The sequence below is a fragment of the Protobothrops mucrosquamatus genome, unplaced genomic scaffold (genome assembly GCF_001527695.2).
Source record: "Protobothrops mucrosquamatus isolate PMUCROS unplaced genomic scaffold, P.Mucros_1.0 scaffold195, whole genome shotgun sequence".
NCBI lineage: Eukaryota > Metazoa > Chordata > Lepidosauria > Squamata > Viperidae > Protobothrops > Protobothrops mucrosquamatus.
The window spans coordinates 396,219-422,743 of record NW_015386551.1 but is presented as its reverse complement, the minus strand read 5'-3'; the positions used below and the strand labels follow the sequence as shown (position 1 = coordinate 422,743).

Sequence of the window (26,525 nt, the reverse complement as noted above, 5' to 3'; positions counted from 1 at the left end):
AGTACTTTAACCAGCCAATAAGGCTTTTGTGGCAAAAAGGAATGAAACAAAGATACTGTGATATGAATATCTTTAAAAGCCTTATTCCCACTTGCATTACTCATTCATGCCTTGAAATTTCCTTCCTTGCCTCCATGACTTAGCCTTTATCTCATCCCCTCCCATGAAAGAGACGACGGGCTTAAGTCATCCTCAGCCCTATTAGTCTTAGATTTCCATCCTGTATTCTAGTACCATCCAAAGCCAGCATGAAGATGTGACAAATCAGTTGCATTTCACCATCCATTATTGTGGAGGTAAAGTCAGGTCAACAGTAGGAAGCATGATCAGAAGCATGTTTTGGGAGTGTTGAGAGGCATAAACCTGCCCCTTCTCTCATTGCTAGCAACCCTTCACTTCAGTCATTTCTCTCAGTTTCTGTTCTCTCCATCAACAATATTTCCTGAGCTCCTGTCAGCTCCCTCATTGGCCTTCTCTCAACTGGCTTCCAATAAGGTTGGGAAGAACAGAACAAACCTCCATTATTTTGTCTGAGGAAGCAGAGGAATACGTTTTTTTTATTTGGCAGACTTCTAGAACTATCCTCCCTTCTTCCTCTTGGGGGCATGTTTCCTCCATTGGCTAATAACAAGCTGCAGCAGAACAACGAAGCTGTTAGAAAAACCTCCATTGCCTTTGGCATATTCACCACTTAAAACACTATTTGGCAATAGTCTGGCGTAGATGAAACAAAATGGAGATTTAATTCTATAATTGGTAAAGGGTCTAGGTTGCACCATCTAGTTAGGTGGAAAGATAGCTCAGCATAAGCTAAGTCATGCCCAGTATGGAAAAGAAATAATAAGTTAATAGAATTAGAAAACCCCTTTAGGTCTCTGTACAGCTCCTATTCAGCCAGAAATCCAACAGATGTGGTAAGTGAAATGCCAGGGAGCCCTCTGAGTATTTGACTGTAGTCTTGAACTGCTTTTATTGTTAGGAAGCTTTCCCTAACAATTTGAATCCCCTTCCTGTAATTTAAATCCATTACTCAATTTCTCTAACTCTGGAATGATAGCAAGCATCACCAGAGCTACTTCTGTGTGACTGCCTTTCAAGCATTTGAAGGTAATTCTCTACAGTGTTCTCAAGGTTGAGGTGCCCAGCTCTTACAGATTCTCTTCAGGACTCAGTTTCTAGTCCCCTCATCATCCTCTTTGCTTTGGCTGAAACTTTTAGTTTCTCTGAATTCTTGAAGTTTGATGGCCAGACAGTATTCAAGATTGGGTCTGACAAAAATGAGTTAAAACACTTCCTCCCATGATTTTGAAACAGTTTAAAATTGCATTCCTTTTTGGGGGAGTAAATTATACTTCTGATTCATATTTAGCCTAATAATTAAGAATTATTCCATTGAGAAAAAGATAATGTTATTAGTTTTGACGTCCTCCATCCTGTACCTATGCATTTGATGTTTGTTTTCAGAGTAAATAACTTATTTTTGTTTTCTATTATATTTTATTCTATTACTTGCAGTCTTTTTCAGAAATATTGCTTTGAAATCTAGTTCTTTCTAAGACATTAACTCAGCTTCGTGTAAGGTGCAGATTTGATAAGTATTCTTTTTTGCATCTTCATTCAAATCATTAATAAAAGTAATCAAGAATAGAAGGCTCAAATACGTTTTTCCAACTGAATGAGAAACCACTTTTAAATACAGTTTTGAAGCAAACTATGTATCAATTTAATTGTCATGCTATCCAGCTGATAATTCAGCATTTTTATGAACATGTTAAAGGCTACTTTGTCAGATATTTAGTTGATGTCCAGGTTTATTTTGTCTATAGCATTTCCATAATCTGTTGAGGAAGTTACCCAATCAAAACATAAACTAATTTTAATTTGCCTACATTTGTTCTTTACAAATCCATTCAGATTTCTGGTAATCACTGCATTGTTTTCAAATTGCATACAGATCTTTTTGTATACAAAACTTTTTATGATCTTCTCAAGAATCTTCCCAGGTTTCAGGTTCAGACAAACTGAGCTGCAGGATTTTGCACGATTTTCCTTTTTCCCATTTGAAGATAGGGACATCCCAGTGAGTTAGAACTTCATCAGTTCTCCAGGATTTCTTGGATATGAACTGATGCATAAAGATTTATTTTCCTAGGATGAAATTCATCTGGTCTTGGAAATTCAAAGGAAATAGATCTTCCATTACTACATTTCTATCATGTTCATGCTCCAGCCTTGCCCTTTCATCTTACTTTTCATAATTAACTCATGGAACACATACTTAGTTTTTGAAAAAAAATTAAACCAGAGTAATAGGTGAATAGTTCTTTTTGTTGTTGTTGTTGTTGTTGTTGTTACCTGATAGTCTTTTATCAGGCTAACCACTGAGCAATTGAGCAACTGTTGTAATGGTTATTTTATTTTTTTGTTACTTATTTTTGTTTTACATCTTTTGTCAAACTTAACCTATTCCAATTGTTTGTTTTGATACACCATTTTTATTGTTCTGGGCTACTAGTACATATTATTCTTCAATGACCTGGCTGTTTTTCCAATTCCTACATGTGTCCTTTTTTATTCTGAGGTAGAGAAAGGTGAACTTTGATTTTTATTAGCCTTTAAAGTACTTCAAGATTCCTGCTTGTTTATATATCTAATGGCATGAGTGGAGTGGAAATTTGAGAAAGAAACACCACAACTGCAAGCTGATTGTTTCACTGATGGCAACTGTGCATTGGAAATAGAATGGTTGATCTGAGGCAGTAAGAAGCAATTATCATCCTGCTGTGTCCAGCCCTAATCCTCTCAGCACAAGGAACTGGCAAACCAAACATGCTTCAATCAGGTTAAAGTGTGAAGTTGGGATTAGCCAAGAGAATGAGAGGCACATAATACCATTGCATCTCCTTATTGCATCAGGCTCAGCCTGGCCGTAGGGCAGGAGATTAAATGCTTGGCTTGCTTGTCTGAGCGAGCACCCCACTGAGAAAGCTGCGCCCTATGGATGTCAGATAGTTTGGCTTCAGTTCCTTGCTGAATGCTGGCCAGCACATTGGGAGGCCTTGCTTTCAGTCAAAACACCCATCCCAGATAGGTCTTATAGATGACATGTCCAAAACATATACGGCATGATGTAGGAGACAAAGACAACAGGCATAGGCTGCTGAGGCAGACACATGTTCCTATGCAATTCCCTAAGTGCCATAAATTTGTGGTGGGATGGGATAACAACTAAATTAGAAGTTTTGTTAGATTGATCTTAAAGGCATGGTCATTCCAGTTTTAAAGAAGTGTTTGAATAAGAGATACTGACTAACCATTTTTAACATTACAGAAATAAAGGAGATTAAAATGCTTCTATGAGCAAACAAAACAAAACAAAACAGCCACCCCAGTATAGTGACTGTTTATCTATTAGAGAGTTTATCTATTAATATCTGGAAACTAAAACTCCATCAGAGTGGAGTTTTAGTTTCCAGGTATTAAATCACACAGTCACATGCTAAGTATAATAAGGGGCATTTCTTGATATAGTCACTATTACACATTTGACAGAATCCTGATGGTTTGTGAAGATTGATTGAAGTCTACAAATGTCAGTTCTGGGAAATTTGGTATATGTTGGATGGAGGTCAAGTCAGCAAAGAAGTGATGGGAGCATTGTATTATCTTCAAATCATAGACATCTGCCCATTGATTATCAATGCTTTTCATCAGAGGAACCAAAGAAGCTGGGTATCATGTCCCCCTGTCTTTTTCCTCTCTTGAATAGTTGTCAGTAGAGGCAAGAGGAGGGAAAGAGAATGCAAAAGTTGAGTCATGACATATGTATGAGGACAGGTGCCTAGTAGTTGTACTAAATTGTAGTGTAGTTTAATGCTTTTATTTATTGCAAATCTCATTGAGTTTGATCTTGTTATAGATTATAATTATTATATTTTATTAAACACATTTTGCCCCATTTTTGTGTCAGTTTGTGATTTTTTTAAAGTCTGCATAAACATTTTCATAATTATCATTTGCATTTTATTTATTCAATTTCTATAGTTGACCAACTCAACTCTGGGCTTTATCACTTTATCTTTATCATTTCATCTCTTTATTTTTATCTCTTTCTCTTTATCTCTCTTTATTTCTAAAGTTACAACATCATTCTCTTCTTTCTACCTATCTATTCTACTTTCTTTCTACCTATTCTTTCTATCTATCCTGTCTAATCTTTTCAAACCATAAATCATAAATTCATTTTAATGTTTACCACAAAAAGTGTATACAAGTAGTCTTTGACTTATGACCATAACTGAATTTGCAATTTCAGTCATAGGTTGTGAAAGTCATCAAGCAGGTCACCACATGACTTTGCCTGATTTTTTTGATCTTTTTGCTATGGCTGTTAACAAATGCCACAGTCATTAAGTGAATTTCACAGTTGTTAAGCAAACACCATGGTCGATAAGCAAACACAATGTAAGCTATGAGGTGGGGTTTTTTTGCGAAACATGAAATAAATGCCAGTTTCTAGCAAAAATGTCATAAATCATGGTCACATGGCCATAGGTTGCTGCAAGTGGCCATAAATGCAGGCCAGTTGCCGAGCACCTAAAATGTGGTTACGTGGCTGCCAAGGAGGGCAGAGACATCAGAACTTGGAATCCGGGTTGTAGGTAGCTTTTTCAGGGTCCATTGTAATTTGGAAAATTTGCTAAACCACTGGTTGTGAATCAAGGACTACCTGTAAGGGATTTCCAGTCAAAAATAAATGAAATAAGTCAATTTGGAAATTTCAGCAAGTTAGATCATCTTCACCATTCATTGCTCTATTGTATGTTGTGCTGAATCTTTCCATCTTTGTGCATAAATAATCTTGCTGCAGCTGTCATATAGATCATATGAATCAGTTTATTTCTTTGAACCCATTTTTTTAGTTTTTTGACATGTCCACTAAACATGATAAAATATACCTTCTTTGCATTTCCAACATGAATTTGAGGCACCTTTATACATTGTTGACAATTTCTCTGATGACAATTTTATAAAAATTAGCTTTATGATATAACATAGTATAAATTTCAACCCTTTAATCACATATTTTCCAATTGTTCCATCTGTATATTATAACCAAAACTTTTAGCCCTCTTTATCATGCATTCTTTCATTTGTTGTTTCAAATTTCAAATAACGAATTTTGAAATTCATACATTTTAGCAATTACATATTCTTCATTTGTACACAATTCAATTTTCAAATTCAGTTTTGCAGTGTTCAAAACCAGAAACCCTTTTGTCTAAACCTTTATACTGTAATATTCTCTGATTAAATATAGAGAGAGGGGAGAGGGGAGAGAGGAGGAATATTAGAAATTGAAACTCTAAAGTTAATTATATATAGTTAGAAAGAATATATGATTTTGTACAATCTCTTTAAAGTTAATAATTCCCTCTCCCCCCCATATACATGTAGTCAATTTTTGAATCAGAATTTTCTCACAAGATTTGAAGAAATGTGAAAAATTCAACAATAATTAATTCCCAGCTACAGCATTAAGGAATGCAAATTAGGTCAGTTCATCCAAACCAATCCAAACAAAAGCGAACCAAAAATATATTTTTGCTTATCCTTAGTTAAATAACAAATAATAAATGAGCATAAAAGTGGAGATAAATAGAATAGGGCCTCAAAATGATTCAGCTATGTAGAACAGTGTTTGCATTGCCAGGACTATGCTTGGTGATGCAGATGGGTCTAACCACATGCTCAGCTAGTTTCCCACTCATTGCTAGGTAGTGATCTCTTATTCTGTAATAAAGCTGCTTGTCTTTGGATATCCATTTATCTGACTCAGCATGAATGGATGGCTGGATGGGGGAAATAGCGGCCAGGTTATTCTTCTAAAGTCAGACAGAGTTCTTGCTCCAAACTGTTATTCATCAACATTGGAGCAGTTCATGTCTGGGAAAGTGGCAGCTTAATGTTCCTTGGAAAAGCCATGAAACTGAGTGAAATCAGAGTTGTACAAAGGAACCCCTTCCTTTCCTTCAGGGAAAAGATCCTGAAGGAAGCTGTCTCTAGAAGAGATCGCTAAAGGTCAGACACTTCATCTTTCTTCCAATCCCACAGTTCTGTGGCAGTTTTACAGAGGTCTTGACTAACGATAGAAGAGAGGCAACGATCCAAAAGTGAATAAAAATTCTCAATAGGAAAGAGTCGATGAGCTGAGCTGATAAGCACCCATGTTGAATAAAAACATTGTAAAAAGAGGAAATTTCCTAGAGCATCTATTCCAGATGGTTAAGTCCTCATTTTTGAGAATAAGGCAACAGGAATATCTAGCTTTGGAATATCTATTATGTTTTTTTTTTTAAAAGCATTTTGAAAATGCCACTTAATATTGGAAAACCCCTGCTGTAACTGTACAAGTAGGCTTTGACTTTTTGACAAGGCCATGATTAGTTCAGTAGGAGGCACTGCAGTTGCCACAGAATGATGATCACATCCTTCATTGGATTTTTAAAGAGACTAATGACAAAGTCTTCAGGGATCTATTAAATCTATCAATGTTATCTCTTTTTTTATAATAAAGCAATTCATATGTTTCAAGAAATTGGAACAAAATACTTGGAAGATTATCCTAACAGAGAATTTTATTCTTTCATGCTTTCATGTTTGTGAAAAACACAGGTTGATGGAACAGAACTGACAGAAACACCTTGGTTTCTTGACAGAACAATGATCCCTATTAAATCTTTGTTTTGGTCACCAGGGTGTTTAATAATAATACTCAGTGAATTAGTATATACTGCCTCAGTGTGTGCACTAGAGTGTGTGCACTATTAGTCATTGACTGGGGCAACATTCTGAACTAGAGAGGAGAAGGAGGCAAAAGAAATTCTGCCTCTTGTAAAGCAGTCCTGAAGAAATGAAGACAGATGTTTTCAAGGTAATGCTTTTTCTCCATAAGCAGAAAATGCTCAATGTAATTTCTTCAGCAAGATATGAAACTAGTTCTGTCTTTCCTAAGGCTAACAGATTTGATCTGCAAAAATCCAGACACCCACTGGATGGCAGAGTTGCTTGGATTTTTGCAAACCAGATCCAACAGCCTTAGCTTTCACCAGCACAAATGCTGATCTAGTTTACAAAGTATTGCATATCTATTATAAAATAAATGTTTCTATTATGGCATGAATTAATTATGATTGGTTGTTTGGTACAAAATGTACAGTAATCAGGACTTCCCCAATTTACATGTCAAATCCAGATGTTCTATGTCAAAGATCTTAGAAACAAGACACTAAACAGAATGGAGGGATATGCCCAATATCAATTAAAAGCCTATTCTGCCCCCTGCTGGAATCTAGTGCAACATATTATGATTCAATTATTTGCAAACTGTGTGTGTTGTGTGTGGGTAAGAGTGAGTTTTATACATTATAATCCACAAATATGTAATGAATTGCCCATTTATGCTGTGAAATACACAGTCCATCAACTTCAAACAAACCAGCCACTTAGCTACAAAAGAATTACTATACAAAAGAAGAAGAACATCAGGGCTTCAAAATCTAAGGGACTGGTTTGGACAAAACTCAGCAGCACTTTTTCGTGCGGCTGCTGATAAAAACAGGATCGCCAACACAATCGCCAACATCCGATAATAGATATGGCACAAGAAAAAGAAGATACAAAAGAAAGAACTCTGAGAGACATAACTGAATTAGACATCCATTTAACATTCTTAACCAGTTTTAAATTACTAGCGAAGTATGATTCAGAATCTGAAAAGTTAAAGATTGTATGTCAAATGGATGAAGAATTTGAATATTTAGTCATAGAAATACAAAGTGGGAATTTGAATAGAAGAGCATCAAATATTTTGAAAAATATGCTTTGAATGGTACACATTTTATCTTTGGAATGATATTCCAGTTTTGATTTTTAAAATGAATCGTACTTTTCCCTCAAAATGTTGAAAAAACAGATTTTACAGGTTGGAACTTTTTTTTTTTCAAATATGGTAGTAATGTTGCAAAGGACAACAATATTGGAAATGTTTAAAAGTAGAATGGGAAAAAATGGGAAAGTTGTAATTCCATTACAACCTGAGATAGTTTTATTAAACTGCGTGAAACCATATATCCCTCCAACAGATCCTATGTGATTTTTACTGGAAAAGTTCATTGATTCATGCTTTAGAAAAAAGGCTAACTAAATTGTGAGCGTATTCTTAAATAATATCCCAATTGAACAATAAATCCAATTTAAAATTTAATGGTAATTGGAAACTGTTCTTGAACTATATAGGACAGGGGTCTGCAACCTTAAACATTCAAAGAGCTTTCTAGGGATTCTGCTAAAATGTTATAATAGAGTTTCTGATACATAGTGTCTTGCCCAGTGAAAGAAATTGACTCAAATTTGAAACTATTTCTTCCTTTTTCTATTATTGGAACTCTTTCCTACCCACAGTTAAATATTTTCAAAAGAAGTCTGATACATTTATATCCCCACCATAAGGATTTTAATAACTTTTAATGCGACCCCTCTCAAAATTTTCCACCATGTTGCGCTCTCCAGATAGGGTATGTTGTGTAAGAGCCATCTAAATATCTTAATTTGAGGATGTTTCACATTATACTTATACTATCACTATAACTTACAGTATTGATTTTATATTATTGTTTATAGACTTGTTACTGATTTCTGCTGTGTTGACCAAGAACATTTAGTTTTAAGTCCCACAGGGATGTTTGGATGCTGTTGAAACATCGTCACTTTTATAAGTCTTTAGTGACATATTGGAATATGTTACTTTAGTATCTTAAATTTTTTGTTTGCATCCACAGTACTTTGTTATAAGTGTCTTATTTCTTGTTCATACATATTTTTCTATATTTATTTATAAAATTATTTAGTATTTCAAAAATACTAACTAAATGAAGAAAAAAGTGGACAAGGCAAGCTGAAGGAAAAATACTGAGCACATATTTTAGATTGGTGAATCAGGATTTCAATGTGACTCACGGCATACATGCCCAAATCCAAGGATACATACTTTTTCTAAAAAAAATAGTTAAAAATACAAAAATATAAGATTTTTCAAACAAATGCAAGAAGAATTCCTTGAACTTCTTAAAACCAAATCATTAGTTATAGAAATAGGTCACAAAACATCTTGCTATTGCAAATTCACCCAAAATAACAATTATTGAAAAGAGCAGACAATGTGGAATCTGTATTTCTAGAGCTCACTCTTGATTAGGTGCCATCAAATCAGTGTCGACTCTTAGCAACCATATGGATAATTCTGGTGTGTGTAATGATGGTAAAGATGACCATGCATCTGGGCTTCACCAGTCCTTGTCTCCTATTGCCTTGTCAGCCCTATTCCTCTTAATTGACAATTCTTTTTTTCAAATTTCTCTTTTGCAGAGACCTGAGTGAAAACCTTCTTCAGGCTGTGCCCAGAAAGGCCTTCCGTGGAGCCACTGACCTCAAGAATTTGTGAGTGACCATGATAGACAGGATAGTGTGCCACTGCATCATGCTGTTGATTTTATAATAAATGATTATGTGCCATCAAATCCCTTTTGCCTCTTAGTGTCCACCTAGGTAGATCTTTTTTTTTTCAAGTAACAGAATTGGAAAGGACCTCGGAGGCCTTCTAACCCAACCCCCACTCAAGCAGGAAATCCTATATCATTTCAGACAAATGGTTGTCCAATCGCTTCTTTAAAACCTCCAGTGTTGGAGCACCCACAACTTCTGGAGGCAAGTCGTTCCATTGATTAATTGTTCCAACTTCAGAAAATTTCTCCTTAGTTTTAGGTTGCTTCTCTCTTTGATAAGTTTCCACCCACTGCTTCTTGTCCTGCCTTCAGGTGTTTTGGAGAATATAGGTTGATCCCCCTAAAAATTGTAAAATAAATTTTAATTTTTAACTAAAAAATAATTGTACTGAAGATTACAAATAGAAAGAATAAAAACTATATAAACTAAAACATAAAAAGAACAAGAAAAAAGAGAAAAAAATAATTTCCCCATTCATCTCAATAAGTACAATGTAAATAATTTATCACCATATATTAAGTTACAGCATATAATTTTTTTAATTGTATCATTTTGAAACTGTTATTCACCTTTTGAATCTTGCAGCTTATTTATCAGTTTTTTCTCTTTTTCTTTTTTCAGTCTATATGCTAACCATCTCCCTGGTTTGTTGGCATTTTCAAAAAAGTTCTGTTTAGCCCTTTTAATCTGTTGAGCCATTATTTCCGTCTCAGCTAGATTTAATTTGTGTTTTATTATCTCCATTTGTTTCTTAAGTATTTTCTTTTGTGGGTCTATTTGTAGTTCTGATTCTAATTTTCTGAATTCTTCCTTCAACTTTAACTGTTGTTGTTTCTTTTCTTTATTCTTTTTAGTGGTATAAGTTATAGGCAACCTTCTGAAATATGCTTTAGCCATATCCCACACATTTTGAAGCGATGTTTCTTCTTTCTTGTTTATTTTGAAAAAAATCCATTTCCTTTGTCACTAGTTGTATGAATTCTTTTTCTTTCAATATAGATTTGTTCAAGAACCATCTTAATTTTTTCTTGGTTCCTGTCAAAGTCATCTTTATTGGATTATGATCTGCCCAAACATTAGTTTCTATCTCAATTTCCTGTATCGTATTAAGTTCCAAAGATGTCCATATCATATCAGTTCTACACCATGATTTATGTCTATCTGAGTAAAATGTATATTGTAATTTCTTTGGATTTTTTTCTCTCCATACATTTTGGATACAGAGTTCTTCTGTCATTTTTGAAAATGCTTTAGGTAATATATTTCCTCCTTTCCTCCCTTGTTTAGCGCTTTTATAGTCCAAAGTTCCATCTGTTATTGCATTAAAGTCTCCCATTATACAGAGATTTTGATAGTTCAATTCTAATATTTTTATGTATTTTTTGGTAAAATTGTTCTTGTTTATCATTTGGTGTGTATATTGTTACAATCAGTATCTGTTTTTGATCCATCATTATTTCCACCATTAATATTCTCCCCTCTTCATCCGCATAAATTTGTTTAGGGTTCATTGTTTCCTTAATGTATAGAGCTATTCTTCTTTTCTTTTAAAGTGCTAGTGCAAAGTGAAGTTTACCAATTTTTGGTTGTTCTAATAACTTATAGTGTTGTCTCTTAATATGTGTTTCTTGGAGGCAAATTATTTTTGTATGTAAAAATTCATGTAAAGATTTTTTTCCTTTTTGAGGGAGAATTTAATCCATTTATATTCATTGACAAAATCCCACTCTCCTTTTCCATCTCTTTCAATTATATCTAGGTCTTAATCTTCTAGTCGAACTTATCTGTCTCTGATCTCTTGGTCTTGCTCCTTCTTTTATGTATGTGTTTTTAGCTTCTTCCTCCTCTCTTGGTTTGACTGCTCCTTCTACTGCCATTTCTTCCTGTTTCTTTGTTTCTCTCTTTGTACCAGGTTCAAAATCACCTCCTTCCAGAAATGCTCTATTGTTGTCATAGACTTCCATTGCTTTGATGGCGTATTCAATCTATATCTTTTCGTATCCCAATAGATTAAAATCCCTTTTGGAATCAGCCATCTGAAATTCACTCCTTTTTCAGTTAATTTCCTAGTTAGAAACTGATATTCTCTTTGGGATTCTCTTATTCTCCTAGGGATTTGTTTGAGGACTGCAATTTCTTTTTCTTTGTATTTCAAAGGTTCATCTCTTACTCTTCTCAGAATCTTGTCTCTTATAGATCTTTTGAGAAATCTAACATGTACTTCCCTGAGGACTTTATTTCTTCTGGCATAGTTTGAGTTGACTCGATAGATCTGATCTAATTCTCCTTCCATTTCTTGTTTCCCAATTCCTAATGCGTCTGCCAATAATTCCGTTATCAAGTCTAGAAGATCCTCTTCCTTATCTTCCATTATATGTTGAAATCTTAAAAAATATGAGGTTCTTTCCATCTCCATAACAGCTATCGAGTCTTCTAGTTCTCCATTTATTTGCATCAATTTCTGATTTTTGTCTTTTTAAGACTTCTAATTTCTGGTCAACCTCAGTTGATTTATCTTCTATTTTTTGGATTCTTTGTTGGTTATCTGTAATCATCTGTTTAAAGTTTTCAAATTGAGAGTCCATGTTATTAATTTTTTGATTCATTTTATCAAAATCACTTTTCATCTCCTCAGGGTTTCTCATTGTAACCGCCAAGTGCCTCTTGAATTGCTTGTAACGTCGCTTGAATTTCCTTTTGGAAGTTATTAGCCTTTTCTTGTTGGAGCATTGTATCAATTGATCTCTGGTAAACTGGACTTGCAGAAGCAGAAGAGGTAGCAGAAGTTCCTTTTTTCCAACTTTAGATAGATTGGGAATGCTCATCTTTATCTTTTAATCATACTTTATAATCCACCAAGTAAATCAGAATTTGTAATCTAATGGGCTCCTAACAAATAGGAGAGGTAAATAATAAAAAATAATAAGTAATAAAAAAGAGCAAAAGGGAAAAAGGAAACAAAAAATATACCAAAATTTGTAATCCAAAGTATTCTGTTAGAAGACATTTCTTGTTATTCACTCTATCAAAACAGCTTGTAAAAATTCCAGGTCAAGCTGTATTTATAATCCAGGGAAGTCAGATGACTTAAAAAACAATTTTTATTTATAATTGTAATCCATCCTGTAGAAAAAGGCAATCCAAAAAGAGCCTTCTCTTTTCCAGCCACAATCTTCAGAACTATAAATTCCAAGGACACCAAAAAGTTTAAACTATAAGTTGTGTCTGGGCATCCAGCCAAGTTTTAGAGCTACAGTCAAAACAACTTAGTAAAATAAAAAAAAAGCAAGGTTGAATGTAGTTCTCAGTTTTGCCACTAGATGCCATTAAATGTCCATTCCCACCAAACTTTAAAAAGTTTAAAAGTTAAAATCCGATGGTTTCCAGACACATGGAATAAAAAAAGATTTATAAATGCAAAAGTTTCCCAAATTATCCTTCTTTTATCCCTCAATTATCTTCACAAAATTGTTATAAGTCAGTTTTAATTTCCCCAAAGCTTAAACCACCGCTTATAGTTCAGGAGGGAGGGGTAGAGAAAACCCCCCCCGCCTAAAGCTTGGGGATTTCTTGCTTTTGAGTGCTTTTTTTCAGAACCGGTATTTTTTGCTTGTAGAGAGGTAAGGAAAGTAGTCTCACCCGGATCAGCTATTTTGCTTTCAGCTTGTTAGTATTCGTTTTCTCTGACAATCAGCTGCTTCTGGCTGACCGCATGAGTGCGGTCAGCCTTTCTTCTTGCTGGTCCCGAGGGCTACTTTGGATCAAGTGGGTCAGCTACTGCTGGCCTGTGATTTACAAAGTTTTGCCCTTTGGCCAATCACCTCTATGGGGCGACTTTCGGTCCTATTGGACCCCCCCAGCTAATAGAAATCAGGCTTGGGGAATGGAGCTTCATTCCCCTGCGCCCGTGTTGCAGCGACATCACAGGAAACATCCTAAATGCTTACTTGCTTTAGATGAGCAGCCAAGTGACCTTCATGACTTGGGTACCCTGATGGGAGTATGTACGTATTTTTTACTCACCAGGAACCTACCACTGAAATGAGGCAGTATAACAAGATGAGGCAGATGATGATTTCATAAGCCTTTGTAAAGGAACATAAATAGGTTAAAAACAATGTCTGCCATTTATTATGCAATATTTGTGGACACTGTTGCACCCCAAATCATAATTCCCCCCAATCAAACCTTTTCGTCCTTGGTTCTTGCAGTTCTCTAATTCTGCTATTTCTGACCACAGTTTTCTTGCGTTCCTTCACTTCTCATCTGCTAAAGCTGTGCTGATATATAGAACATCTTACTATACATCTAAACTAGGTAACAATTTATCCTATCTTTCTTCAAACAGGCAGCTGGACAAGAACCATATAAGTTGCATTGAAGAAGGGGCCTTTCGTGCTCTCCGTGGGCTGGAAGTATTGTAAGTATCTCTCTTAATGAAATATCAAGATTCTACTTTGCAGTCTTCCCCAATCTCAGGATCTTTCAAATGTGTGGATTCCAAATCCCAGAATTATTAGTAGTAGTTATGTTGTTTGCAGAATTTTGGAGTTAAATTCCACATGTGGGCACCAAGATGGAAAAGGTGTTATATATATTTTGTATCCCAGATCGAGCTACAGACTTAGAAGCCATGGGCAATGTATTCTCAGATCACCCCCTTTGAAAGAGGATTTGTTAGAGAATTCATAGAACCCATGACTTCCCTTCCATTTGTGGAGAGTGATTTAGTAGATAAATAGTGGTTATCAAACTGAGAAGGGATCCCCCATATGTGACTGATAGGAGTTTGTGTTTATATTGAACACATAATCTAAAGTGCCTCAGAGTGTCTAGCTTCCCCTCCCCGGTATGGCTGATAAGAACAGCTGTTGCTTCCTAGTTTAGGGAACTGAGAGGTTTGGATATAGGGATTGGGCTGCTGTTGGGGGAATGGAAGAGTATTATGGTGGGATATGATAAAAGTCAGAGAGTGGGTTATTTCCAGGGACCTTGAGACTGATGTTTGTTACTGGTCTCATGGTCAGCTCCTCAGTCTAAACCCTGGTATCCTGTCAGCAGATTTTCAGAGACTTTTAATTGCTGCTTCTGAATGCAAGTTTGGTTTGTAAGAAGGCCTCCTTTATGAGTAATTTAATACTGATGAGAGGGCTGACTGGCCATGTATGACTTTTGGAGCTATATCCAGTTAGGTTTTGAGTCTGGCATCAGTCGAGGTCCTGGGGCAAGGTGGAGATGTGGTAATTGTTATTTGGGATCTCATATGACTTTCAGAGCACTGTACCATGGGTCACTGGATATGAGACCCTGCTTATTAAGCTGACCTGTTAGGATCAGTTGGGTTTGCTGCTGTTGTACCAGTCTCCCTGCTGCACAGCAATCTTTTTGCCTGAGCTCCTTGACGCCATTTCTGGATTGGGAGTGGAATTCCCCAGACTTATGGTCTTTTGGTATCTGACAAACCACCTCTTCCTAATTACATCTGCCTGCACCATTAGTCTGGCAGAGAAGACATGCTGTAGGTTCTGTCTGCCAGGAAATTACATTTGGTGGCTCTCAGGAAGTGGACCTTTTCATGCCATGGTGCCCACCTTGTGGAATCTTCTTCCCCAAGATTTTAATTTTTTTATTTTTTTTAAATTGTGACTGTTTTAATGTATTTATTTTTAAATTAAGTTTAAATTAATATACTGCTCAGAGTCACTTTCTTGTGAGATAGACTACTATACAAATTAAATAATAGATGATATAGATAGATAGATAGATAGATAGATAGATAGATAGATAGATAGATAGATAGATAGATAGATAGATAGATAGATAGATAGATAGATAGATAGATAGATAGATGGTAGTAAAAATAGTACATATATTTTAAGTATTAAGTGATGCTTTTCTTTTTTCTCATTTCTGTAGGACTTTGAACAACAACAATATCAGCTCCATACCCATCTCCAGCTTCAACCATATGCCCAAACTGCGTACTTTGTGAGCACATAAGGAAATGGCTCCTGGGTGTGATAGGGTGGGGGAGACAGAGATAATTGACTGAGTATCATACATATCCCTATGAACCAGAAATTAATAAATAATATAAGGGGTTCTGATGGAAACACTTATTGACACTTTTAGATTCTGCAGATTAGCTTTAGGATTAATGTTCTCACAGTCTGAAATGCTCCCAACATGCAGGGTCTTATTATGTGGAGTTGTATAATAACGGGAGACTCATAACATATGGTAACATGTAGCCAAATTAGGGTACTTTGGAAAAACCTTAACAGGGACAATACTGGTAGTTCTTGGATAGAAGACCAGAAAATCTCAGGGCTATAGGCTGGAGTGGAAAGCAAAAACAAAAACTTGGTAAAATCATCAACAAATTCTTACTGTTGCCATGAAAACTACATTTACAAATCCAGGTAGACACTAAAGCTCGAATTGTGAGACACCATGATAACATTGGAAGGTAGTATAGTTGTCTGCCCAAGGACATCTAATTCAGTCAATCACAAAACCAGCGAAATCTCTTTATTGGGTGTTCCAACACACAGTAAACATTACCATTTTGGAAACAAGAACTCCATCCAATTTCAAAAAGTATCTGGTATTCAACAAGATCTAGCAACACATCTATCATCTCTAGCCTCTCCCCCATTGGCTTGGCCACTATTGCCAATCAATGCTTGAGAGATGTGTTCTGTGATGCTCAGCTTTAGTGGTAACATCTCTAATGAAGCCACTTCTTTGACTACTTTTTCTCCAGTTCTTTTTCTTTGAAGACTTGATATACAAAATTGGACAATTGATTAGGGTTATGATTCTTACCATATAATAGACTGAATGGAATTAGTTAACCTGGACATGACTCAGTCTGAGATTGGTTAGTGGGTTAGTTGACTATCTCAAATGCCCTTATTTTGAGTGCCTTCCAGCAACAGTGTGGGTGGGTGAATGCCATCATTGAAGAGGCAAACAGAAATCTGGGTAACTATTTCAATCCACTTCTTAATGCAAGATTCATTCCTACTCCTATAGAATCAGAATCTCCTTTCCAGAAAATGTCCCCAGGTTATCAGTCAAATTCATTAGCTTTATCAGATTCTCTAGAACTGGCTTTGTAAATTAGGAGTATCAAGCAAAAGAGGGTTTTTGTTGTTGTTATTTCTTCCCACACCTTTACTTTGTCTCTGCAGCCGCTTGCACTCCAATCAGCTGATCTGTGATTGTCATTTGGGTTGGCTTTCCCAGTGGCTTCGCCAGCGACCTACTATTGGACTCTTCACCCAATGTGCTGGTCCTTCATCCCTTCGTGGTCTAAATGTTGCAGAAATCCAAAAGAATGAATTCAGCTGCGCAGGTCAGTGGCATTGGCAAGGTGCTAGGAGCTTTCTCCTTGGGGGCAAAAAGAATGAATTTTCCTCCAAGCCTTGGAAGAGAATCCTCTTAGGATCCCCAGAACAACCAGGAGGAGGTCTTTTCTGCTTTCAGATTTAAGACAGACCAGCACTTGTACCAAAGAGTCAGTGGTTAAACCTGCCAATTTCCCTTCTACATATATAATTACACTTTCTTTTTATAATATGATGACCTCAGCATTCCTATTTCTCTTTATAGATAATGCACAGCAGAAATTGTTTCATGCTGCAACAATTATAATTTTGAAGAGAATTCTGTTTGTCATGAGTTATCTGCATTGATCAAATAACATATAGCATACAAGGATCTACATGTGAACCAATTATTATTGTTTGAGGCATATCAAGGATAGAAATACATTTATTTCTTTGTAAGATTTACTCCTTCAGCCAGATAATTATCCAAGTGACATTCAACTAATGCACACATCAGAGCTTCACAACTACTTGTCCCTCCCCCTACCTACTGGCATCTGCCTTCAAAGAAGGAGGCAATGTAGCAAATTGTGTTATGACTTAATTACTCTACCATTCCAAGATGAATTATCTTCTTGCCTTCAATAATATTGCTTCTGTTAATATAGCAGCATGCCTGTCCTAAGCTGTAGCAAAGCGTAGAGCTATTACTAAATTTTCCAAAGAGTTAAGTGAAGGCTTCAGGTAAAAATTTAACTGGCAACCTCTTGCAGCTAACACAGTGTTAATGCTTTTGAATGGTTTCCTCTCTTTGGATGTTTGCACCAGACAGATAGATCTTATGTCATGCTATCTTTCTTCTTCCACAGAAATGTTTATCCTAATTCCTCTTCAGTGGTTTTCGATAACACTGTAACTTGCATCGCTTCAGGAGACAGCATAATATCTTCACTCACTAGCTATTCTTTTTTCTTTAAAACATCTACACTATTACTACTAGCTTCCTGCTACCTCCAATTTCAACTTTTTCTTTCTGTAAAAGACATTGTGTGTGTGTGTGTGTGTGTGTGTATTAAATCTTTTCTCATTGTCTCCCACCTTTTCTCCCATCTCAGATTATCCCTACCAGTACAGCTTCTATGTCTGGGAGATCATTAAATGATATAAGGTGTTTACCTTCTCTGTTTTGTCACATTACTATCCTGCTTTTTCCATTCTCTGTAGCTTCTTTGCTCACTGCACTTCTCAGACATGTTAAAATGCATATTTGCCCCTTTCTCTTTACAGTTTGTATACTTGCTGTCCCTCATAGTTTGAACTCAGTATTAGTTCTGGTTGACCAAAGTGAATATGGGAGGTATCAGTTCCAATAGGCAAATGTTTTCTTGCAGTCTCAAAGCAAATACACACTTATTATTTTTAGATATTTATGTATTTCTAGTCCACACTCTCTCCAGCTTGCATGGGGAAAAAGTTAAAAGTGGTACAAGAATTGTATTTTTATTTTATATTTGAAGAGTTTACACAAATTTAACTATTGTTTATACTGTGTGACCTTGTGTTGAAAGATGTTGCTCAAAACTGTCTGTTAATTGAGTAAATTCTTTTGCTTAAGCCAAATATTCCCCACATTATAACATAATATCCGCAAGCAAAGATTAAGTGCATGTACAAGTCTGTCTCCCTATGTGCACTGCAGAAGCACTTAATCTTTGCTTAGTGAATAGTGTATAGTGTATTGTATAGTGAATCCAATAACTTTTTCATTTTATTTCTCCAGGCCAAGATGATGTTACCAGGATTCACATCTGCAGTTTTTCATCTGGGTCCTGTCCTGCCATGTGTACTTGTAGCAATGGCATTGTAGATTGCCGTGGCAAAGGTCTAACAGCCATCCCTGCAAACTTACCAGAAACCATGACAGAGATGTGAGTAGGAACATGTTGGGCAGGGAACAATTATGTGACCTAGTAGCAATGGAGTTGGAGGCAATTGTATCCTGGAGATTTTTTATTTTTGGCTCTGGAGGGGGCTGCACTGCCATATCAGACTTGAAGACAATCTGATGGTCCTCCTACACTTACAGCTTTTGCCTGAGAAGCAGTTAAGGACTGTTGATTGGAAGGGATCTATTTCTGTACCCATATCTGGATTAGAAGACCCTATTCATAGTCACTGATGACTAGGTAACCTCTAACATGGATTACTGGCACATGCTCTACATGGGTTTGCCTTTGAAGAGCACTTGAAAGTTACAGCTGATCCAGAATACAGTGTTGTGGGGAGCTGTGGATGCACTTCAAGTAACACTACTACTTCATGAGCTGCATTGGCTGCCAATGGGCTTCTAAATGCAATTCAAGGTTCTAATTGTCCCCTATGGAGCCATTCACAACACAGAGCCTGGCTATTGGCAGGACCACCTATCTTTCATTATGTCTCCCCATCACAAGCATTGATGGGATATGAAATAATGCCTTCTCTGTCACCACATCTGCCCTATAAATATCATTGTCATTCAAGATCCAGATGTTCTCTATCCTATCTGCCTTGCAAAACTTTCAAAGACTTAGCTCTTCCCAAGGGAGTGGTGGGCCAAGTAGCTTTACAACTCTGCTTTAATTGTTCTGGTTATTTGAATCACTTCTTGTTTTTAGTTCATTTTATTTTGTCAGGTGTTATTTGTTGCTTTTAACTTGGCACTATGCATTAAGATTTGTATGGCATGGACAGCCATATAAATTGCATGGATGAATCAATGAATGGTTGTCTGAATCCACCTTTTGTTTATTTAAGTGAAGAAAGTGGAACATTAATGTATTCATATGTATGAAAGTTTTTTAAAAATAACTTATTCTCGTACTTCCTTCATTTATCAAATCGACCCTGTATTTCTATTATGCAGACAAAATATGAGAACTACCTTAAGTAATAAGTTTTAAATAGTCATTTGATGGGTATTTTATTTAGGCTTAAATATAATTTGTAGCTAATTCATGCATTATGTCCAAGTAAATATACTAGGAAAATGAATTATGTAGATTTCGTAGATTCAGATAATTGAGAAATTGTTTACTGTGTGATCATGTGATTACATCCACATAAGTAGCTTGCAAATGAAAGTACAATGTGTTGAATAACAAAGCATGTATTAATGATTATACTACTTCTCTAAATGTAAAACTGCATGGATTTCCAAAACCTATAATACATCAATTTAATTGTATAAAAATATTATTAATTAATTGGCAAGCTGAGCTGAAAGTCATGCTAGTTTGACTCATGTACAGATAGGACAGAACTCTCCTTTCTCTTACGCAGATGATTCTGTTCACCCTATACAGTGTCCCTATTGAATAATGTGGTATTTCATCTATTTTTATTGGTGTACCCCAGTTGTTTTCTTTCTAATGGTTGGCTTATAACACAGACGTCTGGAACTCAATGGCATCAAGTCCATCCCCCCTGGAGCCTTCTCATCATACAAGAAACTACGTAGGATGTGAGTGTCTTGATATAGATCATGTCCATCCAATCATTCTGCTTCTATCAACTACATTTTTCACCACCTTGGTTTAGTCTATGCTTCTTTGGCCTTGTACAGTCTTTGCTCATCATACATTTAACTCTTTATCCTTGATGTCTATTATTCAGCTGAGAATGATAGCTAGTGAGGAAAGGATAAATTGAACAGCAAATTAGGCTAATAAGACCTAGGTCAGAGATAAAGCATTTGAAATCCACAGGTGTGGCTATCTACAGTTCCTAACATTTTTCAGGTAGTAGGTTGGGAGCTGTGGTTCTCAGTTTTTGCTTTAGATCTTCTCCTTCCATGCTCCATCTTCAGAACTGGAAGGCAATTTGCCTTTCCAAACACAAAAAAGTGTATTTTAATCTGCATTTATTCAATCCTCCTCTAAACAGGAAGAATTAATCCAACTCTGACTCTCAGGAGGGTGATGCAAGACTATATTACGTTATGTGGGTAAAGAATGGAAGAAATAAGGAATAGGCCAAGGGTTATAAATATTCCTTATTTCTTCCATTCTTTACCCACATATTACTTCAGTTTTCCAAGGTTGTCAAGTGGTCCCTTCGCTGTCCATCATTATCACAGAAAATATCAACTTATCCACATATTTCAAGACTTTTAAGCTTGAAATGGCAAATAGACTCTTTGGGGGAATAGTTTACAGGGAAGAAAAGTGGCAAGGCTTTTGAATATTTATGAATGTTGATTTTGTCCTATATGTTCTAGAGACCTGAGCAACAACCAGATTTCAGAAATTGCACCTGATGCCTTCCAAGGCCTTCGTTCACTCAACTCTCTGTGAGTAGTCAGTGGGGAAAACCATATGGAATATATTACTACAGTTAAGGATGCAAAATCCTGCTTGAATGTTGGCCAAGAATGTTCTTCTTTCATGACTCCACTTGCACAACTTAACTGATGCCAGCCAGAGTAACTGCTTACAATATCCTGTAAATGCCAAGCTGGAGCTCCCTGAAGATNAAGATGCCAATCTCTGTTCCCTGTTTCTATTTTCTGTAGCTATTTCAGTTTCTAGATCCTGCCGAATTCATTTGGCTCATCTCCTAAATACAATGCGTAGAATCATTACCTCATAATTCATTTTCACAGTTAGTTATTTCAGAGAGAAAATGTTTCTATGAATCAGGTTTTCAGGCCATTATGCTGATTAATTATACTACAGTATTGCAATTCTTTTCAAGGAGTTTGCAGTGGAATGTTTGAAAAGTGCTGCTTTATAGAGTTTTAGCTATTCGTCTGAATTAAAGCAGTTGCATATTTTGGGCGTATTGGATACAGTACTTATAGCAGTGATGGCGAACCTTTTAGAGACCGAGTGCCCAAAAAGTGGCCCCGCCCCCACTCCACCCCCTGCCCCGCCCCTGCCCTGCCCCCACCCCACCTGCCCACAGGGCCACTCACCGCCTCCAGGGTCTACCGCAGATTGCCCAGGTAGCCCAACAGCGCCATGGCGGCCATGCCCTCTGCCTGCACCCCACAGTATCAACTGTGCGGGATGGGGCATAAGGGCAGAGTCTTGTCTACGCTGCCTGGCTGCCATGTCCTTAGCTGCTCTGCTCCGTGTGGGCCACGCTCGGGGGCGACTCTCCTCCAGGGGGGCTGCTGGTGAGGAGGGGGTCGTGGGAGGAGGCGAGGCTGGGGCAACGGCACGTGTGCCCACAGAGAGGGCTCCGAGTGCCACCTCTGGCACGCATGCCATAGGTTCGCCACCACTGACTTATAGGAACCCAGATTTTAATCTTTTTAAATACTAAAATATTGCCGTTGTGTGTGACATAAGGAAACTGTGTATTAAAAAGTGAGCCTAATATTGAATAATACATGATAGCTGCCTCTCTCAATACACTATATAGGGCATCACTAATCCAAGGTCTGATTTTATTTTTTTTCCAGAGTCTTGTATGGGAACAAGATCACAGAGTTGCCCAAAGGAGTATTTGGGGGCCTTTATGCACTACAACTACTGTAAGCACCTATAAGAAAGATAGCTAAATGGCTATCTGGATATCAGCATAGTAGGAGACCCTTAGATAACTCTATTACAATCATTTAGAACTTCATTTCCAGCAACATAGTTATTATTTATTTTAAGCTTCCCCAGTTGCTTAAAAACTGATGATAATGTATTCTATTTTCCTCACTGTCTGCCTTACTCATTTATATTTTTCTCCCACATTCTCACATCTAGTTGTTATCATTTGATTTCCAGCATCAGGTTCTGCATCTCTTCCTAGCCTACCTTTACTCCCCTTCCATCTGCACAATTCCAGATGGAAACATTGTTTGTTTTTAGTCCTATAAATCTTCCCTGTGGACTTTTCTCTATCCCTTTACTTGGCTTGAATTAGGGATGGGGTAAATAGCTGTATACTTTTTGTCATTTGTCCAACCTTAAATGAATGGCATCTCATTTTTGCATCAGTTCATCATTAAAAACAACTACATGAAAAGTCATACAGATTATCCTGTGCATTTCATTGTAATATATATGTTTGTGTGTGTGTGTGTGTGTGTGTGTGTATTCACTCTTTCCTACTGAGATGTGCATTAGCTGTATTCATATAAAAATGCACATCTCAGTAGGAATAATGTACCACATTTAACTGAGTCATGGAAACTGCTTGCAAAATTGTAGATTAAAGAAAGAGTGAACAATGCAAATATTATTTATTTATTTATAAAATGTATTTCCCGTTTGAAAGATGCAAATATTAAGGAATAACTTTGCTTAATTTCCATATTGATTTGGAAGTATGCATTAGATGACTTCAGATTAAAATACAGGTTGAATTTATTTGCCTGAGCTTTGCTAGTAACATGGTTGGGTGCACATGGGTAGGTCTTTTGCATAACAAGCAAATAATTTTGTCTAATATCCAGTACTGTTATCACAGCATGTGCACACATTACTATAGTATGGTTGCTCCATCACTCCAGGCTACTGAATGCCAACAAGATTAACTGCATTCGAGCAGATGCCTTTGCTGACCTGCAGAACCTCTCACTGCTCTCTCTTTATGACAACAAGATCCAGACCTTGGCCAAAGGCACTTTTGCCACCCTGCGTGCCATCCAGACACTGTGAGTGCTGGCTTCAGATTTGTTCAGGGATAATACGGGGTGGTAGAAGGATGGTAAAAGGTTTGAATTCCAGAGGGCCAAGGGGAAGGCGAGCCAGAATCTGGGGGAAAAGAACCAGGAGATTACAATAGATAAATCATCTAAAAAGAAATAAGAAGTCCTGTTCTCATAGGAAGATACTGGCTCATTGAGCGGGTGTGGTGTTTTGATTAATGTATTGGGCTATAACTGGGCAGATACAGATTCAAGCCCAATGTCAGTCTCAGAAGCTTGTTAGGCAACTTTGGGTCATCTCTCAGAAAAACCCATCTCATGAGGTTGGAGTGAGGGGGAAAAAATATTGGAGGACAAAGTGCTCTTTAGACTGTCTTGAGGTCTTGGAAGAAAGATAGACTATAAACCTAATGAATACAAAAAACATTAATAAATATAATAAAATAAATTCCTAGAGGATATTCCAGAGCCATTGGTAAGCCTCTATGTTCTGGCGACTAAGCAGAACCCAAAGAAAGGGGCTACTGAAAAAGCATTCAGCTTTGCACTGGCTAAAAGCACCATCTTAGCAGCCACACATGGCTCTCCGATCAAGCACCTGAGCTACCAACAGATTCCTGAATGGTTATGCTCAGTTGTTCCTTTTTCTTTCCTACTGCAGCCATCTGGCCCAGAACCCGTTTATTTGCGACTGCAACCTGAAGTGGCTGGCAGACTTCTTGCGTGCCAATCCTATCGAGACAAGTGGTGCTCGTTGTGCCAGTCCCCGGCGCTTGGCCAACAAGCGCATTGGACAGATCAAGAGCAAGAAATTCCGCTGTTCCCGTATGAACTGCTTTCCTGCTATAGGGTTGCTTTTGAATTTGGGTCCAGGAGATTGATAATGGATGCCCTTTGTATGTTCTAGCACACCTTTCAAGTGATTTTGTTTCAACACACAATAGACTGTAATGAACAAGTAGAAATGTTCTCCCACCCTTTCCTTCCTTCCTTCCTTCCTCCCTTCCTTCCTTCCTTCCTTCCTTCCTTCCTTCCTTCCTTCCTTCCTTCCCAAAATATTGCCTCCTTTGCATTTCCACATCCCTCATTTTAAATTTTCTTGTGCCCAGAGATCTAAGGAATCAGGATACATATAAACCATAAGCCATCTTAAACCATAAGCCATCTTGAACTTAGACCAACAGGAATGGCTTAGTTGAAATGATCAACTAGCCTGCAATTCAACCTCTTATTTAATGTCTAGAACACAGAGATAAATCTGTTTACTATAAATTGGTTGACTGAGTGTTCTAACCTCTTAATTTGGAAAAAAAATATATTGCATGCTTGCTCTAATATGCCTGAAAGCGTTGTGTTTGCTGCATTTACATTAATACTCTGCCCACCTTTCTTTACAGCCAAGGAACAATACTTCATTCCAGGTAAGAGGAAAATGCTATAATGGGATATGCTGGGATTAATATATTAATTGAATGCATATACCTATGTGTCCTTCCTTTGCTGGGCAGACATATAAGAATTGCCTATTAATTTGAATGGTTTATGTTAAAACCTCCAAGTGCAAGTGAATGGCTTATATTTAAATAACTTATGTTAAAACTTCCACATGTAGCTCAAGGTACTGGTTGTTACCTGTAAAATCTTTCATGGCATAAGCCTTGTTATCCAAGGGAGCATCCGTCTTTTGTAATTTTTGCCTGTTGTGTATGGTTGTCCAGAGTCAGAGTACTCCAGGATCCACCTATTAAGCAATATCATCTGATGGGATCTAGAAAATGTGCCTTCACTCTTCATGTGCCCTCTGGAACAACATTGTCTTCCTTTTCCCAACCATGTTTAAAACAACCCTTAAAACATAGTCTTTCCTTGGTTTAGATTGGATTACATGTGGGGGTTTTTTTTTTTTTAGAATGAACAGTCTTTCTTTTCTGGATTCTAGACTTTACTTGCATTTTTTAGTTAGATGTATTATTATATGCCACCCACACTTGTTATGGAACTGGATAGCCTTATAAATTTAATAAATAAATCCAGAAAATTTGTGATGAACAGGATAACCAAATTTCGTCTTCAGTGCTGTAGCGCTTGCCTTTCTCGCGTCTAGCATGGACTTTCAATTGTTCCTTTTACTAGGTCAGCGGAGAAAAGTTGCCAGAGGAAGTTAGTGTTTCTTCTGAAACTAAGCTTGATTATGCTAGGCAAATTGATATATTCTGTGTGTTGTAGTATAACTTCTGTTATACCTTACCGCTGGTCAGGATGAGTGGGGTTTATGGAGTTTCCTAGATTGTAGCCCAATACATCAGGATGACTTCACGTTGTCTAACATATTCCTTATCACAATGCCTATCAAATGGCACAGTATATTCACATCTCAGTCATGCACAACATGTTTTAAATTTGATCCTGCATCACTTTTACTTCTACTGAACTCAAAATACTGACAATATGTAGAAAACAACAGGAGCAAATCAGTGCTCATCCTGATTTCGGTTAGCTGACCAATAGGAAAGTTCAAAGAATATAATTCAGTGTCCTTACCCCTAAGCGACAATTGGTTATAGAGTAACAAATATAGATGTATTTGTATCCATTTGCCCAATTATTCAACATGGAAATGTTGATTTAAAAAAATATAGACTTGCATTGAAATCCTCCAAAGTTTTCCCAGCTGTCTTACTATCATTTCATTATTGCATTTAAAAACCTCTGCAAATTTTGAAAGTGAAATGATAATATGCTAGCACAGGTAGTCCTCAACTTACAACAGTTTGTTTAGTGACCGTTTGAAGTTACAATGGTACTGAAAAAGGTGACTTATGACCATTTTTCACAGTTACATCCATTGCAGCATCTCCATAGTCCATATGATCAAAATTCAGATGTATGGCAACTGACTCATATTTACGACAGTTGCGCTGTCCCAGGCTCATGTGATCTCCTTTTGCTACCTTCTGACAAGCAAAGTCAATGGGGAAGCCAGGTTCACTTAACAACCG

General features: G+C 36.8%; 1 protein-coding gene across 1 annotated transcript in view; it reads left to right on the top strand.

Annotated features, from left to right (window-relative positions):
• Positions 1 to 26,525, top strand: part of SLIT1 (slit guidance ligand 1) — a 113,306-nt gene that overhangs the window by 58,101 nt on the left and 28,680 nt on the right. The window contains exons 3-13 of the mRNA XM_029283706.1: positions 9,427 to 9,498; positions 13,913 to 13,984; positions 15,481 to 15,552; positions 16,761 to 16,924; positions 18,679 to 18,826; positions 20,329 to 20,400; positions 21,157 to 21,228; positions 22,345 to 22,416; positions 23,389 to 23,532; positions 24,188 to 24,351; positions 24,924 to 24,947. Coding sequence (XP_029139539.1) covers positions 9,427 to 9,498; positions 13,913 to 13,984; positions 15,481 to 15,552; positions 16,761 to 16,924; positions 18,679 to 18,826; positions 20,329 to 20,400; positions 21,157 to 21,228; positions 22,345 to 22,416; positions 23,389 to 23,532; positions 24,188 to 24,351; positions 24,924 to 24,947 — 1,076 coding nt within the window. The remainder of the gene's footprint in view (positions 1 to 9,426; positions 9,499 to 13,912; positions 13,985 to 15,480; positions 15,553 to 16,760; positions 16,925 to 18,678; positions 18,827 to 20,328; positions 20,401 to 21,156; positions 21,229 to 22,344; positions 22,417 to 23,388; positions 23,533 to 24,187; positions 24,352 to 24,923; positions 24,948 to 26,525) is intronic.